The 18265-nt window shown below is 36.2% G+C and overlaps 1 protein-coding gene across 4 annotated transcripts in view; it reads left to right on the top strand.

Moving 5' to 3' along the window:
* LOC129771755 (E3 ubiquitin-protein ligase RNF19B-like) overlaps positions 1-15617 on the top strand; it is a 115842-nt gene extending 100225 nt beyond the window's left edge. For all 4 annotated transcript variants that reach the window (XM_055775765.1, XM_055775773.1, XM_055775788.1 and 1 more), the window contains 4 exons: positions 7408-7573; positions 13952-14126; positions 14211-14523; positions 14589-15617. In XM_055775765.1, the coding sequence (XP_055631740.1) occupies positions 7408-7573; positions 13952-14126; positions 14211-14523; positions 14589-15158 (1224 nt within the window). In that variant the 3' untranslated portion in view covers positions 15159-15617. The remainder of the gene's footprint in view (positions 1-7407; positions 7574-13951; positions 14127-14210; positions 14524-14588) is intronic.
* The last annotated feature ends 2648 nt before the right edge of the window (positions 15618-18265 follow it).

Genomic DNA, 18265 nt, shown 5'->3' with positions numbered 1-18265 from the left:
GCGACCTTATCAGGTTTCCCAAATATAACTCTTCGCCTTAACAATTGGATTTAGATCTAAAGAACTTGCGATAGAAATAGAATACATACAATTAGTTTTATAGGTTTTCCTCCTCAGATTACCTATAGATTACCTTGTCGATAGTTCGCGTTTACACAATCACATCACTTACCACAGTGAATCCTGATTTTTCCCTCTCTCTACTAACAACTATCCTTTCCATGATAAACGCTAGGGAACCACGCTATAGAGGCGACCCTTCTGGCCTTCGGGCGGCGAATATCATACTAACATTCCTTCCCTTCCCCTGGTGACTGTAAGGACGTGGCCGGCGTCGTTATTGACCATTCAAAGCTCGAATCACCGAGAATTGCACAACGAGAATGATTTGCTAGTCCCAAGCGTCATTCTGTGTGTTCTTTGTGCAATTTGGTTGGTTCAGGTCAGTCACGGAGAGCAACTACGAATTGTACAGTCTACCCAAGCTCTAGCTCAAGCTCCCTGTATATGAAAGAATTCTATATACAATCCATCGAAAAAAATTTTTTTAATGTTTTATATACATACTAGTTTACCCGTCGAACTTCGTCTCGCCCAAAATCAATTTTTCGATGTGACGTACCTTCGAACATTCACGTTTTCTTACTAAGGGAACGTTCGTGGGTTCAAACCTATAATTGATCATCAATTGATCTTTTAATTGGTTTTCTCCAAGGCTAGATACGAATGAACTTCAGTCTGCAGTCTGTAGTGTAGTGTAGTATCTATAATATAAAATCAATAAATAAATTCGCGATGACGAATGTATCAAAACTATCTAACAACGTCATTATAATATGACCTTATTATCAGACACAATTCTCGTTCAAGATCCTTTAATCACTTGCAGCAAAAAACTTATTACCCCAGCCCATTGGATACATACAGCCATTTGCTTCTAATTGGATAAACCTGTAATGCGACACAAATAATTGTAAATCTTGTAATTGTCCATTTTTGTAAACATCCTTTGAGCAAATTTCTACAACACGATAAATTTTGAGGAGTGTTTTCAACCATATTACCAGTCTTACATTTTTTCGTTTTTACATTTATTCGAGAGAATTTCAATGCATTTCCTGTTTTAAATGTTCTTCACATTGTATTGTGTTTGTTGATATGTCCAATTAAAGGTCACAATCGCCTCTAAAAAATCACTATAAAAAATAAACTGTATATTGTAATCGAGTCTAAAATTGCATACATTCGTCCCTAGGGGCCGACGTTGAGCTTTGTGGTAGGAAAGTGCTGACTGACTGGGTTCGACAATTACAAAATATATATGAGAGATTCAGAAAGAAAGGGGTGTAAATGACTTGATCGATTACTCTTCATCAACTTTATCGTTAGTTAATAACTCAACTGCAAAAACGTTTCAATTTGAGTTTGCTATAGAATCCGATAGTTGCGGTTCTAACATATCTTTCACATTGCCAAATACAGCTAACTAACTAAGTTATTACCAAAAGAGAGAGTCGATGTAGAGTAATCGATGATGTCACTTACATCCCTTTTATTTGGAGCCCTCATATGATTTGTTCTGGTGTTTTACAAAATGTGACATTTCAGACTATTTTCTATGTATACAATAAGTATATTTAGGTGCTTGGACCGACACTGATATAATGCGGGCTGAATAGAAAGCGCAGCAAGAACAATTCGGGGCTCAACGTGTTACGAAACATCGCTCGATTATTAGTGCACCATGATATTTTTGACTTTTCATCGAATTAAACGTAGTCTGAAGAGTGTGGAAGTTTTGAATTTTTGAAAAAATGCTGAAATAATCGTTAAACGATTTATTTTTATTTTCATTTAAGGAAAATTTACATGATCAACCTCAGGTTTTTTAATGAAATGTAAATTCACAACTGATGTACGAATAGATTTAAGAATTGAGTGTGTGTGATTATCAACATTGTAATAATTTCCTTATACCCCATCCTTTTCCTAAGAAAATGTCACCCTTTTAATCTCGAGTCCACGTCCACCACGAGTAATCGGTTTCCCACATTACTAACCATAGATTTAAGAAAATTGTTCATATATATAGTTTTAAAAATATATTTAAGATTTCGGCTCCTTTAAACTTATGTAACTGAGCCTGTAAAAATAAACGAATTTATAAAAAAAAAAAAAAAAAAACCTCAGGTTTTTTTTTATTTTACAATGTAGTGACTGGACAAGACTTTATGAACATTGCAATCGAAATATTCGACAACATGTTTGGCAACACTGGTGTTCTGCATGAAACAAAAAGTATGCGCAGTAGCGAGAGTAAATTTGATCCTCTTCACATTTCTCTTCTCTCGTTCCATTGTTTTTTTTCTCCGAATGGCCGAATACAGAGAGAACGCGAGATGTGCCGAGATGTTATTTATGCATCGTTATGCTGTATTTTCGAGAAAAAAAACATAGGATTAGCGCCCGTGGAGCAGCAGCACGTGAATGAGAGGTTCATAGGGGAGAACTAGCAAGAGGTGGGCCAATGGGCGTTCGCTTTCCAGTTTCCTCTGTGTATGCATGCTAATTGTCCGCGAAAGGATTTTTGTGAGGTTCGCACCAGCTGAAGTAGCGAACGCGCTGACGTGATGTTGGGATGGGCGCGAATAAAACGACACAGTGCCCCATCGAATATACGGTGAGTTGAACATGTTACGCACAATGAATAATTTATCGAATATCGATCAATTCATTGCCGTTTGAAGTATTGTCCCTGCCAGCGCGCAATGGATGATTTTGAGAGAAAGAATAAATGAATTGGTGTTGAGTTACCATTGTAACAATCAAGGTTGCGAACGAAACTAGTGCTCCTTCTTGGGAACGGCCTGTTTTGATTACAATACAAAAACGTCGAAAAGTCATGAAGATCTTCCGTAGTCTATTGTCCCTTCACATTTCATTCATACATATACACAATTTATTTTCACTTCGAGCGGAATATGTCTCGCCGTCTATTTCCCACTCAAAGCATTAACCTTTTGTCCGTCCCCTTTGATACGTCTAGGAAGCTTCTATTCGGACCGTTCACTAAGCAATGAATCAATCGACGGCGACACCGATAGACGGTGGCTCGAAACGTCTACACTATGAACCTAATTGAATTGCGAACAGAAGTATTCATTTCATGAACAAATTATCTCTGGTGGAAAATTCGGTCAGAATGGAAGGAATTCTTTTTTTCTCTGATCCCATATTCCAAATGTGGCTCTTAATTTGATATGTTCATTTGTATTTTTTTGGGTCTTTTAATTTTTAATTATTGAAAAAAATTGAGTATACATATTTTAAAATGTCAAATTTCCGTTCTTCCATTTGATTTCAGAATTTCATTTCTAGCTTTTGATTCTAAGTTTTTTACTAATTCAGATTTTCAGTTTAAAAAAATAACTTTCAACCTATTTGTTTTTAGTTTCGATTATCTGATTACACTACGCATTCGATTTTGGAAATACGGTCAAAATTTCCAGTTGCTAGAAAGGAATCATGATAACCTCAAAAACTGTTCTTTTTCATCTTCCGAAGAACTATTCCATTATTTCGGATGAAAATATTCGGATGAAAATTCTGCATTCCCGGATGACACAGTTCGATTTTGGCTCTGTACCAAAAATATAACTGAAAGATTAGTGCATTATTATTTTTTTATTCTTTAAATTTGGCTTTATATATGCAATTTTTATTTATATTTGAAAATAAAAGTTTTATCTATTTATTCTGTTTTTTTTTTAAATTTTTATTTTCAATTAATGTTATTGATTTTGGTTGTGATATTCTGATTTTGCATGTATTTTTTTTTGTTTTTTATTCATTCCATATCGCTTTTTTTATTGTACAAAATTAAATGTTCGATTCCACTTAGTTTTTGTTTCGTCTTATTTATGATTTCTCATATTTTTGTTATATTTTTCTGACTTCCATGTTTTCGATTTTTCTAAATTTTTTGTTTTCTGATTTGTTGATTTTTGAAACGAAAACCCCTTTGATACATCTAGGAGGCTTCCATTCGAACCGTTCAGTAAGCAATCAATCAACCGATAGTGCCTCCTCTGGGTGGTTGTTCGAAGCGTCTACACCATGAATATAATTGGATTGTGGTTTTTTTCTATTCTTATTTTTTTTCAGTTTCGAAATCTTGATCTTCAAATCTCTGTATGTTTGGTTTTTTATCTCTTTATACCCGAATTTTGATTGTAGAGTCTGTTCATTTCATTCTTTTGTTGTTGATTTTCAAAATTCGGTAAATAAGTTTGTTCTGTTTGATGTCACGTTTTTTTATTTTTTGATTTGTTAAGCTTACAAATAAGATTTTTCATGTTTCCAACCGTTGTTTTCGTTTAGTTTTTCATCTTTTGGTTTTTATTTTTCAAACCAGTTGTAACCTAATTATTTTCAATTCTTTCATTCTTTGGTTACCTGACCTTGAATTCCTCCCTTTTTGATTTTGTGGACTAGATTTTTAGAAGGTTTTTTATTTCATAATTTAATATTTTTTTTAAGTTTGTTTTTTCAGATTGACTTATTTGAAAAAAAAAAAAAAAAAAGTTGTTATTCAGCTTTTTGATTTCTCTAAACTTTTAATTACTTTTTATTTTGATTTTGTGACTATGCATAAGATGTTTTGTTTCATGTTGTCTATTCAATTTAATTCCATTATAAGTTCTCATTTTAATTCAGCATTTTCTATTTTTGAAGTTTTGTTTCTTTTCCATGTTTGCATCTTTTAGTCCTTTATTGCACTATCCGCGTTGGCACTCAATTCGGCGGATGATCGGAACTCTACTTAATATACAGTTTTCAACATAAAAAATCAAGAGAAAAAATTTAAAATATTTTTCTTTACTTTCGATTTTCGATTTTTTTCTTTCTCAAACATCTATAATCATTAATGTAGACCTAGAGGTGGGCATAACTGTTCATTTCAGTGAGCGGCTCAGAGCCGCTCGTTCATTGAAACGAGCCGACTCATTGGAGCGCCTCTATTTGAACCTCGGGTCTTTTTTCAGTCGAGGCTTTTTTGAACCGTGACTTTTTCTGAGCCGAGACTCCTTCAAACCGCGGCTTTTTTTGAGACTCTTCCGAAAAGCGGCTCTTTTTTGAACCGCGGCTTTATTTTGAGCCAAGACTCTCTTGGAAAGCGGCTCTTTTTGAACTACGGTTCATTTGTAAAGAACCGTGGATCGTACGCTCGTTCTGGCGAACCGGCTCAAATCAGCGGCTCGTGAGCACTCGCCCATCTCTATGTAGACCCCGCTATCTCTACAATCAGTAATCGTAAAAAGGAAAAAAAATCGAATAAAAAAATTAAATATTGAATTTGGAAAAAAGATCAATTTATATTTTATTCTAAAAATCAACAAATCTAAAGACTAAAAAAATATCGATGGAAACGAAAATATAGGAATGTCGAAATGAAATCGAAAAATAAATTATGTTACAAAACATGAAAAAAATAGTGAGAAACTAAATGAACATCTCAAATCATGGTTCGAATAATTTGAAAAGTTTTATAGTGAATAAAAAAATCAAAAATTTAAAAATACAATTTCAATCAGGAAAAACAACGATTGAAAATAAAAAAAAAACTCAAAAGTATTGCAGTTAATAAAAATAGTTTATAGAATACTTACAGGGAAGAAATCAAAAGCAATACAATAGAATACTGAACACTGAAACAGAAACAGAGATAGAATTCGATCAAATTTGAGATTTCTTTATTCTAGAACATTTATAAATTTAGGAGAATTTGGAGTTTTCATTTAATAATTTTTGAAATTTTCGAGCCTTTTCATTTTGATATTTTTCTAAGTTTTTTATATTTTGAATTAGGTTTTGTATCTCTTTGTAACATAATATTTTTTTATGTTTTTGTTTTCCTGGCTTTTCCATTTTTCGTCTGTTGGTTCTTTTATGGTTATAGAATTTTCGATTTTTCAGTTTTGTTTTACGACTTTGATGTTAATATTTCTTGATTTTACATTTTTATTTATTTCACAATTTATTGCTTTTGATTGTAATGAATCAAGAGTTTCATTAAAATCTTACTACATATATTTCAGAGATTCCAGTTGATAAAAAAAATTTCAGAGATTCCAGTTTGTCGAGATTTATGTAGATAAAGTTTTTAAAAAGATTTAAAATGATTCGAAAGATCCTGGAGAATGTGGGAAGTTGTGAGATTTTAGAACATACAGAAATTTTGTCGCAATGTAGCTGATTCACGGATATAAAAACTCAAAATACTCCGTTCCTGGTGATATTAGTTCCGCTTTTAATAAAAAAAAATTGTCAATTTATTTTCTAAGTTTATCCTTTAATCGTTCCGAACCACTGTGCAGTGTCATCGTTGCAACGTTGAATCAGCACTCCATTTCTCCTATGTTCGACCTGGTCAGTAAAAGTGGCTGTACGTTGTAAAGGTTGTAGAACGCAATCAGCAGAAGAAAAAAACGAAAATGTAACAACCCGAGAAATAGCAATGTTAGTTTTGCCTGTTCCCGTAGACTCTTTTTCCACATTTTACCAACTTTGAACCACGACCACGTTCGGCTGTGATGGGGTTCGGAACCGACCGCCATTCTACTGCTGCAAGGTGCTGAAATATTTATGCTCCCGTGTTTTTCTTGGTTTTGCTTCCACTTCGGTACGAATTACATGTGTCGGACATTGCTACCGTTCCGGTCAAACATCATTTGTGTCCCTGTGTCTGTGGCTAGAAGAAAAACGAGAGGGGCTTGGCGTTAGAGTTTATTGAACGGAAAAATTGTTTTGCTTCGTGTGCCGGGAGGTTTGTTCAATGGAGACGGTTGGTGTTTTGATGCGTTCATTCACGTTACGACGAGAAACACCATGTGTCTCCATGAATTAATAGTGGCTGGGAAAATCTCGACAAAACGCAGTGGCTTCAACTTAATGTATCTTTTTATATATTCTAGCAGTAATTGGATCCTTGATTCGATTTTCGCCCAATTCAGTTACGCCAGTTTTGCGTCCCCCAATGGTTTTCGGTGTGTTAACAGTCCCAGTAGCAGTTTTCGCTGCCCAATTAGGTATGACGCCACGGTGGCAGCCACATCAAACATATCGTCAAGCCTGCCTTCCAGGGATAAGAGCTGACACCGAATCATACAACATTAGGGGAAAAGCTCCGTACAGTATTATGGGATCGGTTGCTGCTCTTGTTTGTCTAGTCTATGATTTTGGGGAGACTGGGGGACACGGTGCTCGTCGTGACCTATTTATTACAAAAACAAAACAAAAAACCAATCTGTGCTGGATTCCCTCGGCTTGTTATGTGTACTGTTACATTATTTCTATGATTCTCATCACCATGAATTGACATTTATTTTTGTTTTCCTCCTTTTTCAGGTCGTAGTGTCCCCTGTGCTGGCCGGTTTGGCTGTTGCAATCGGAGTGCCCATCCTGCTGTTCTACGTGTACGGTGTAGTGCCGGTGTCCCTTTGTCGCGCCGGCTGCGGCGAGGGCACTAGGTTCGAATTCGACGAGGAGGAGGACAACGGTTCGCGAAATCATGGTGAGGGTTATGAATGAACTAATGAATACGATCAATGAGGGCTGCATAAGTTCTCTATGATATGATCAAGAAGACCATCCAATGCGGTTTCTAATCCTGCTTAACCCTTTATTTTTTGCTCAAATTTTACATGATTAAAGCTTGACAACCTCGCCATTCGATGTATATTCACACTATGATCCAGGGAATATTGACTTGTATATATTTCGCGGATGTGTTTCACCAGCATTCTAGTATAGATCTCATTTTTATTCATACTAAATTTCCATGGCGCGACTCACGCGTAATCATATTATTTAAAAAGTGTTAGAATTTATTTGCACATCCAATATTTTGAATAACTGAAAACCGTTCTTTTTTTCCTTCGTATCTTAAATGCGAGAACTTGAAGTCATAGAGAGAATGTTGATCTAATTTGCAGGATGGCAAAACTCCAGAAACAATCGCTCATCTTATTCATCTCACTCTCTTCATTCATCTCACTTACCCCAATCATCTCACTCAACTCACTCACCTTGATCACCTCACTCATTTTACTCTCTCATCTCGTACACGTCACTCACTTTACACACCTCACTCGCTTCATCCACTTCACTCATCTCAATACCTCACTCATATTGCTCACATCATCAACCTTACTCACTTCTCTCACATCACTCATCTTACTCACTTCACTCAACTCATACAACTTACTTATCTCACACACCTTACTCAATTTTACCAACTCATTTCACTCGTCTCATACACCTTACGCACCTTACTCATCTTTACCCACTCAGTTTACTTACCTCATACACCTTACGCAACTCACTCACTTTCCTTACTCACCCCACTCACTCAACTTGATTCATCTTACTCAATTCACTCATCTCACTCACCTCACTCAACCTCACTCACTTATCTCACATCACTCATCTTACTCACTTCACTCGCCTCATACGACTCACGCATCTCCCACACCTTACTCATTTTACCCACTCATTTCTCTCGCTTCATACACCTTACGCACCTTACTCATTTTTACCCACTCATTTCACTCACTTCATGCACCTTACGCACCTCACTCACTTTCCTTACTCACCCCACTCACTCAACCACTTCATTCATCTCACTCAATTCACACACCTCACTCATCTCGCTCACACTTTGCACCCTGCTTACCTCACACACTCCCAGCTCGTTCCACCAAACACGATTCACCTAAGTGTCATGTGAACCTAAAAGTAATATTCACTAATATTAACCCACGGAAAACCACCTTCGAGCTCTTCGGCTGCATTGTCAACTTCACAACTAATCAGTGTTCGCGCAAATTTGATATTGATGACACTGCTTCAATTCTTAATTATGCTGTTTCGAAAAGTTTCAGCCATGGTCGTCGTCTTGAATTTTTCTATCTCAATGTTATTCGGATTAAAAAAAAACTATTATAGAGCGCGTTTCTTTACACCCAACTGATGTCGTTAATCCACACGCACGATGAACCAATCCACAGACACGATAGGCGAATGGTACCTTCTATGTAAACGCTGAGTATTGCGATTGCAATGTCATGAGAAAAACCGAGTTTTGCGAATGATAATGTGTCTTGTGTCTCTAATCTACTTGGAAGATGAATTAATCAGTATCTCTTGGAAAAATCACATTTTTTTTTTCGAGATGACGCTAGATCTCGACGTTTTATACAATTTTAAGACATTTGGCATCAAAAATTTTTCTCGAAAACCCCAATTTCCTTTACTCCCCTCTTGGGTGACTTTGATCGCTTTGCGCTACTATCCCTTAAGTCCGGTTGAGCTAATATTTGGCACAGGGTGTTTTTTCGAGGTGGTGAACATTTTTTATGAGGTAACTTTTTGATATGAGAGATGACCATTTTCATTGGCACCCTACTATATATACAGCCATTTCATGCCAAATCGATATAGCGGTTCTCAGATTTTCGTGAAAAGTGGTAATTTTGTTCTTTATCACAAAACATTAGACCCGTATTTGTATTTTTTCGTTACGGTGACCATTTCTATTTTAGGGTGGTTCGAAAAATCAATTATTTCCACTTTTTCCAAAAATGACTTTTTTTAAATACATAACTTTTAAACTACTGAACCGTTTTAAATTATCGACATATAAAATTGAAGCTAATGAGCTTCAATTTTAATTGTAGTCGTTTTTTGTTGTTTTATGACTTTGGACGCCATATTTTTTCCTGAAAGCTAAGGATTTTTTACATAACATATCTCGATATCCGAGATGCATTTTTTTTCGTTATAGATATTATTTTCCAAAATTATCCGATGGTTCGAAAAAACAATTTTTTCACCTTTCTTCCATTACAAAATTCATAACTTCTGAACTACTGGACCGATTCAGATAATCGACATATCAAATTGAAGATTATGAGTTTGAAAAAATATAAATTCGATCTTCGTTTTTGTAATTATTGATTGAGTCAGTTTTTCATAGTTTTCTCGGTTAAAGATAGAGGGCGCTATATATATTCATATTTTTCCATACTATATTTCGATATCAGAGATGCAATTTTTTTTCATTTCTGAGGTATTATTTTTCAAATTTAACATCCCAGATAGCCGCGCGAGATAGCTGGTGGATGATAATCCAGACGACCGCAGTTCGAACCCACCTCGGAGCAGTTTTCACTAAACATCAATCTGTGCCATTTTAAACATTCATATTCCTCTCCCAACACAAGTCAATCAAACAATTATTATTTCTACAAACATAAATACTCATATATAAAAATGGCGATTCGTGAGGCTATAATAAACATTTCACGAAAATATTTTGCGCCATTTTTTTTACATGTCTGTAATAATTCGTATATGAGTATGGCAAAAGTCGTATTTGGCGCTTTGACAATTCATGAATATATTCATATTAGATCGCAATTCAATTTCAACATAATCGCTATTATAGCCGGTCAATGTTGCATATTCATCCAAACAAATTCGGTAAGCATTTGCCATGTATGTATATGGCCTCCACATTTGCATGCATATGCATTATATGCCAACAAAATTTTAGGACATATGATGTTATATATACGCTTGTTATGCGATTTAATGTTTGCTGGGATGTTTCAAGTCTTCGTTCAATATTCCTATGTGACTAGACTAGACCTTTACGACTAGAGTCCAGCCTTCTCACACGTCTGATATTTTTTCAAAGAAGGTTAGCTTATTGGCTTCAATTTAATATGTCGATCACCTAATTCGGTTCAGTAGTTCAAATGTTATGAATTTTTGCAAAGTCATTTTGGGATAAAAGGGGAAAATGATTTTTGGACCACCGATTAACTTGGAAAAATCATATCTCAAAAACGAAAAAATAGTATCTCTGATATCGAGATATGCTATGCAAAAAATCCACAGCTCTGAAAACAACAAAAAATAATTACAATCAATAGTTACGAAAACAAAATCCATTGTTTTTGCAAGTTCAATATTTTTTTAACAAAAGGCTAGCTCATTGGCCTTAACTTGATGTGTCGATCATTTAAATCGGTTCACTGATTCAACAGTTTTTTTTAAAAAAAGTCATTTTTGAGTTTTTTTTTCATTAATTCGTTTATTTTTACAGGCTCAGTTACATAAGTTCAAAGAAGCCGAAGTCTTAACTAAACATATTAACTATATCTCTATATCTATGAACAATTTTCCTTAATTCTATTGTTAGTAATGTAGAAAATCGATTACTCGCGGACTCGAGTTTAGAAGGGTGACATATTTTTAGCAGGAAAAGGATGGGATATAAGGAGATTGTAACAAAGTTGTTGATCACACTCAATTCTTAAACCTATCGTATATCTACTATGTATTTACATTTCAACTTATTCTATTGTTAGTAAGAGGAGAATCGATTACTCGCGAAGAAAAGGAGGGGGGGGGGGGAAAAAGTTGAAAAAAAAATATTTTCGGACCACCCACAAATGGAAATGGTCCCCTAACGAAAAAAAAAAGTCATAGGAGGGTTGTGTCCGAGACACGACCGCATAGTTGACGTAGGATTCCGTTAGGCTATCTGTTGATTTTGGATATGTTCGAAGAATTACATTGTTAAACTCTTTGACAATGATTTCGTGGCCCTGAAAAGGGCCGTTTTGTTTGGTTGTTGAGTATTGTTTCTTCATTCCACCGGTGTTTACCGAGTGATGATGACAGAAGGGTGGTAAACATTCGTTGAATGGTGCGTATCAGATAGAAGATGCCGAAGTGGAATGAGATATGATTAAAACCGCCCTCTGTGCGCCCTAGACGAGATGCCTCATGTGTTATGTATGGATGAAATATAGAAAAAAAAACTCACAAATGCAATATAAGATAATTTTCTATACCGAACACAATTATCAATTTTTCTCATCAGTAAAAACACGTTACTTTATTATAGAGAAAGCATATTTGAAATGGAAAAGGTAATTTTCTTTTATAATTTTTATTTTCTAAGTGTTTATTCAACCTTTTATTCACCCCAATGCGAAATTTTAATTGGACTAACAACACCTAATACTATATGTGGAGCAAATGAGAAATCTCTTTTTCGAATATTTTTACACTTTTCCAATTTTTCTCTCGTATTAAATTTTCTTGGTTGAAAATGAATACAACAAAACAGACAGCTTAAACCGAACGACCCGTTCTCGAGCGGGAACACACCTTGGTTTTTATTTATGAAATTGAAATAAATCGTTTCATATATCAAGTCATTTTTAACACAACTGCTACCATTTACAATTTTACACTTACACTTTTGCTAAATTTTTCACAATACACGATCGGTCATTGATATGAAATTTCACGAAGCAACCAACATTAAAGTTCTAAATTGAAATTTTATTTGCTAGAATCAATCGTAGCACTCACCTTACTTACACTTTAAAAATGCCCCCGACTTGCATATACTTGTAATTCCGATTTCCCCCGGGCACCTTGGTTTTGATGTCTCTGTTAGGGAACATATTTCGGTGGGAACAAAAGCTCCCCCTACTTTCATGTATTTGCAATGCCGATTTCCCCCAGTCAACTTGGTTTCGATGTCCCTGTTAGGGAACCGCTGCATGTGTCGTCAGTTTCGACCAATCAGAAGTGGGTATTTCCGTTAATATAGGGGTTGAGATTTTTCAATTGTTCGATAGATAGTTTTATGATATATATTATTTTATTCAACATGAAAAATTGTTATAGAGTGCCGAAATCGATTGACGCAACAATTTCATCCATCCATCATGAAATGACTGAGCAATAAGCGTTTGAAATTGGACAATTTTCACGATGTGCTCGATTTTCGATTTTCAATTTGTGCCCCAATATGTTCCCGAAAGACGTAATCCTACGTAAAAAAAAAAAATAAAAAAAAAAAAAATATATATATATATATATATATATATGGGTCTAATATCCACTTCTCATGAAAATCTGAGAACCACTATATCGGTTGGGCATGGAATGACTGTATACGCATGTACGTTTAAAACACAGCCAATTATATTTGTCTTGCATGACATGTTCTTGTAACGTAATCGGTAAGGTACGGCACATTTCATGCAAGACAAATATAATTGCCTCTGTAGTATAATATCATCTTCAGACGACATGCAAACCGAACGGAATTGCATCACTTTGGGTGTTGGATCGAACCGAGAGCAGAACTCTCGAAAAAATAGTTCTGGAAAGAACTGATAAATTAATACGTGTTATATTCTCGTTCAGAACAAAAAATTTGTAACTCATTTGCTGTTGTTGTTGGTTTTGCTCCTTTGCCATCGTTGGATTCGATAATTCTGCTTGTTTGGGGGCTTTATCATTTTGCCCATTGAGGTAGACGACTTCATGGTTAGAAAATGACTGTTCGTTTCACAGCGGGGTGGCTGTTTGTAAACTGGCTAGCAGGGAAATAACACGCAATATTTAACTTCTCTTCATGAACTGAACATTACTTACTTTTTTAAACTTTGTTAAAATTTGAATAAGCTAAAATTTGAAAAAATCTGCTATTCAATACAAAGCATAAGTCACTCAATTTGCACAAAAAATCGTATAAAAAAATGTCTCACGATATAAAATCTTTATTCTCGATAAAAAAAAACCATACAGAGTCGACAACTGAACCGCTTAGGAACCAACACGCTCGATAGTTGCAGCGCGATTGTTATTTTTTTCTTTCAGAGAGCGTTGCGTGACTTTTGCGCCACCCTGTATATCCGTTTATAGATAGATTGAAAAATCTGTTATTCAAAATATCCGTTTATAGATAGAAATGATAGCTTGGTTACTCTGAATTATATCGACAAAATCGTTTTTTTTAATTATTACTCCAATCAAATATTCAATATAATCACCTTCTTTTTACATCGAATGCTTACAGATGCGACCAGCGTGGACGCCGTGTCCCGCATCGGTGCCACCAGCATAGGGGAGGTCAGCCTGAGTGTGGCGAGCGGAAGCCATCTGGGCGTTAGCAGTCAACATTCGAACTTTGGTGCGAACACCAATCCATCCACCCGGGAATCGACAACCGCCCTAGCTGGCAGTATAACTGGGTATGATGCAGCAATTATAATCGCCGTCGTCGGCAATTTGTGTCGTCTGCTACAATGTCTCATTTCATTCGTCAACACTTTCAGCCACCGTTTGGAGGTGCAGGCCGACATCAGCACCTCGGAGACCGCATCCGCTGTAACCTGCGTGAGCGAGAAGTCCGGCAACACGCTGAACGATACCGCTTCCACCAAGGCGCTCGCTGGTTCGATTCTCAGCTACCGGACCCAACAGATGGCGACTGATTCGGCGTGCTTCAGCGCCTCGGAGGATGGCGCATCGGAACGGGTTCGGTTCGATAACGCCGTGTGCTATGTGATCGATGGCAGCAGTGCGACTTCCGCCGGCGGAAGCAAGAAGGATTCCTGTGATATTTGGTATACTGTCCCACTGGATCAGGTTATTGTTAAATGCGTGCTTCGATTTCAATACGTTATACTGACAGGTAAACATTTTTATTTAAGGACACCGCTGCCGATAAATCGAGCCTGGGCAGTGGTCGATCGTTCCGCAGTTCGGAGCGATCCTTCCGGGACGATTTCGACTCGACTAGTTTATCGTCATCGCACAACACCACCAATGCCACCAGCAACAGTCATCACTGCCACGGTGCGGTGGGAACAAATCCCAGTGGAGGTGCTGCAAGTGGCACCGGCTGCTCGGTCCCGTCCGGGCCCAAGCGTATCAATGCATTTGGAACACGCATTCCAAAACTGGGTTCGGCGGTACATCAGCACCGAACCCTCTCGATGGATAGCAACACCGGTTCGTACAACATCCCGGAGAACGTAAGTCTAGAGCAGGAACTGGAGGAGCAAGATCAGCAGGAGAAGCAGTCCTCATCCTCATTGGCTCCGTCGCCGAAGGTGGTCCCACAGCTCGCCCGAAAGTCTGCAGGCGTAGTGGAGGTAGAAGTATCACCCAAGCTAGACGATTCACGGCGAGTGCCCAAGTCTAGGACCCACATTTTGCGAAATCTGTTCTTCGCCCAATCCGTCGACGGCGGAGGCCTCGGGGGCTCATCAAATGCATAAAAATATTCCATGGGGAATGGGAAAGAAGCACATTAATCTTGGCAGCTGACATGTACTGTCGAATTGTTGGTTCTTTTTTCCGAAATTTACGCGAAGGAATTTTCTGTACGGATAGATTTAAAACAAATTAATCTATTTATTTTTTTTATTTATCAAAATTCGATACATCCTTTGAAGAGCGATATCTGGGAAGATTGGCTCAATTTTGTGGCACACGAAGGATGCAATTGAAAATGAAAAAACGCTTTTATTATTACGATAAAATCAGCAATTCGACACAAAAACGTGAATTCAGATTGAATGCGAAATCCAGGGCAGCTTAGGGCGTGGAAAAATGCAAAACAATCGACAAACGCGCGTGGAGAAGATTGTATTTATGATTGCAACTGATTACATTTAACGAAACCCCGCAGATACCGTGCAAGTAGCCCGAGAAGCGGAGCAACATGTTCAAAAGAAGTAGAACAACAACATAAAAAAGACTGCAGTTAGAGGTTGGAAAAGCGATTTATCTACAGGAGGTAACAAAAATAATTTGGATATACTCAGACTGATGCCAAAGCATCAGTAATGGATTAGTAACTGAATTCACCATAATCGATGGAGTAACTTGAGACATTTGTATATCCCTAGCCAAATAAAGAAAGAGCAGTGTAACATATGCTCATCAAATTTATTAATTCTATAACTTATGCATTGTAGACTAAACATAGGAACAAAAAAAAAAGCAGGATTAGATATAGTACAGAGGAAAAGGCACCCTCTCGCCGTCGTAGAGAAGTAAAACAATGTTATACTTTAATTACTCTCATTACCGGTATCAGTCATCAGATCAGATTGCGAAGAACGCCAAAAATATAGCAGAGAGAACAAAAGCATTGCAGACAGACAGATCGATGAAAGTAGTAGACTCGGGTATGATTAATAGTATTTAATCAGTGTTCTAACGCAGACGAAGAATCATAGCCCCAAAACGTCAAGTTTAAGTGAGTTCACCACATAATACAACTATGTACTTTCATAGAAGAATGAATCGAATGTGCTTCGTCGGTGATGACCGTTCCCTTTTTTTTTTGAGATATTTTCTGAACAACACTTTTGGGTGGCATCGATCCGAGGTAAGTTTATCTTTAACGTTATGATAATCTATATAAATAAGAATGCAAGGCCAAATGTGTTAATCTCTTCCCGTAGATCAATATATCGTCCCATGTGTTTTACCATTACATCATGATAAGCGTTGTCAGTTCATTCAAAGTTTTGGCCAACGAAATTGATCTTTGTTCGAAAGTGGAAATGGATTTTCAAGCAAAATAACGCATTCCTATATCTTATAGATAAAAATGAAAGGTTAAATGTGTTGGAAAGCGCGAAACCCGAGGAAAGAACGGTCCGATTTGAACAGTCTTTATTTTGTTTATTTTGTATTCGTCTCTCCTCGATGTTTGAACTAACGCAATGGATCTTTGTTCGAAAGTGAAAATGGGTTTTAAGTTGAAATAAAGCTCTGCTTTATCTATTCAAATGGAAAAAAATGAAATTTTTCAAAACTTTGAGGGAAAGTTCGAAAAAAAAATAATTCCCATATGTTTTACAAATTAAATAGCACCTAAGGGGTAGAATATGATTTCGCAAACATTTGGGCCATTAATTCGGTGTTCTCGTGATGAGTTTTTATGTCACAGAAAATATATTTCAGGTGTACGGAGGATTGAATAAATTTGCGATGACAGAGGACCCAGCAAACATTAAATCGTATAATTTTGCACGTGCCAAGTCTTACAAGAAATCCGAATAAATCAGAATCGCATATAATATCAATCAAAGTATGTATCGTGTATATTTGAAATCGCATAAAATGTAAAAACTCGATTTTATATACCATTATCAAATTAAGTCGCAATTCGGTGTAATAAACATCAATTTTATGATGTATATTGTCGTAAAATATATTTAATCCGCATCATATGCGTATATTACGCTGATGCAGTTTATGTGTCGTATAAGCGTATAATTTAAATCGATTCAGTACTGTAGTAAATCATGTTGCATGCTGAAGAAAATCATGAAACAGTAATCATATTAGATCCTAATAAAGAACATATTACATCATATTGAGATGTCAATGAAATGCTGATGCACTCGAAAGTTTTAACCGCTGTTGAATTAAATTTCAGATAGCGCAAGATAGCTGGTGGATGATAATCCAGACGACCGGAGTTCGAACCCACATCGAAGCAGTTTCCACAAAACATCAATCTGTGTCATTTTAAACATTCATATTCCACTCCCAACACAAGTCAATCAAACAATTATTATTTCTACAAACATAAATACTCATATATAAAAATGGCGATTCGTGAGGCTATAATAAACATTTCACGAAAATATTTTGCGCCATTTGTTTGTTTTCTATGTCTGTAATAAATCGTATATGAGTATGGCAAAAGTCGTATTTGGTGCTTTGACAATTCATGAATATATTCATATTAGATCGCAATTCAATTCCAACATAATCGCTATTATAGCCGGTCACAGTTGCATATTCATCCAAACAAATTCGGTAATCATTTGCCATGTATGTATATGGCCTCCCCTTTGGCATGCATATGCCAGTTAGGCGCATTATATGTCAACCAAATTTTAGGACATATGATGTTATATATACGCTTGTTATGCGATTTAATGTTTGCTGAGGAATAGTGTCGACGTCTGATGGCGACATTCAATTAGGGGCTATAATTTGGGTCCCTATCAGATTAGAAGACACGAAGCCAGTTTTCAAATGTTAAAATTTGAATGAAAATTCTTACATCATGTTATTTAATTACTTGAAACACTTATTTCTATTTTTCTATTTTAACCATTAACCATTTGTCTATACATTTCCAACATTGTCACTGAAACTTTTCATTACAGTAAACATTCACTAACTTTGCGAAAAGGAAAGGCCACTTATTGACATTCGCGTTTTAACTGGTATGTTAAACGTCAAAAAAAATCGAGGGGAATTTCAATGAATTGTTTGATTCGCGTTGTTCATGTAATTGGATAAACAAAAGGATTCCAATTTCGCATTGAGGGCGACAACAGCTATGAAATATAAT

This window comes from Toxorhynchites rutilus, chromosome 1 (genome assembly GCF_029784135.1).
Source record: "Toxorhynchites rutilus septentrionalis strain SRP chromosome 1, ASM2978413v1, whole genome shotgun sequence".
Taxonomy (NCBI): Eukaryota; Metazoa; Arthropoda; class Insecta; order Diptera; family Culicidae; genus Toxorhynchites; species Toxorhynchites rutilus.
Note: the sequence above shows the minus strand (reverse complement) of the source record. Positions and strands in the feature narration are given on the sequence as shown.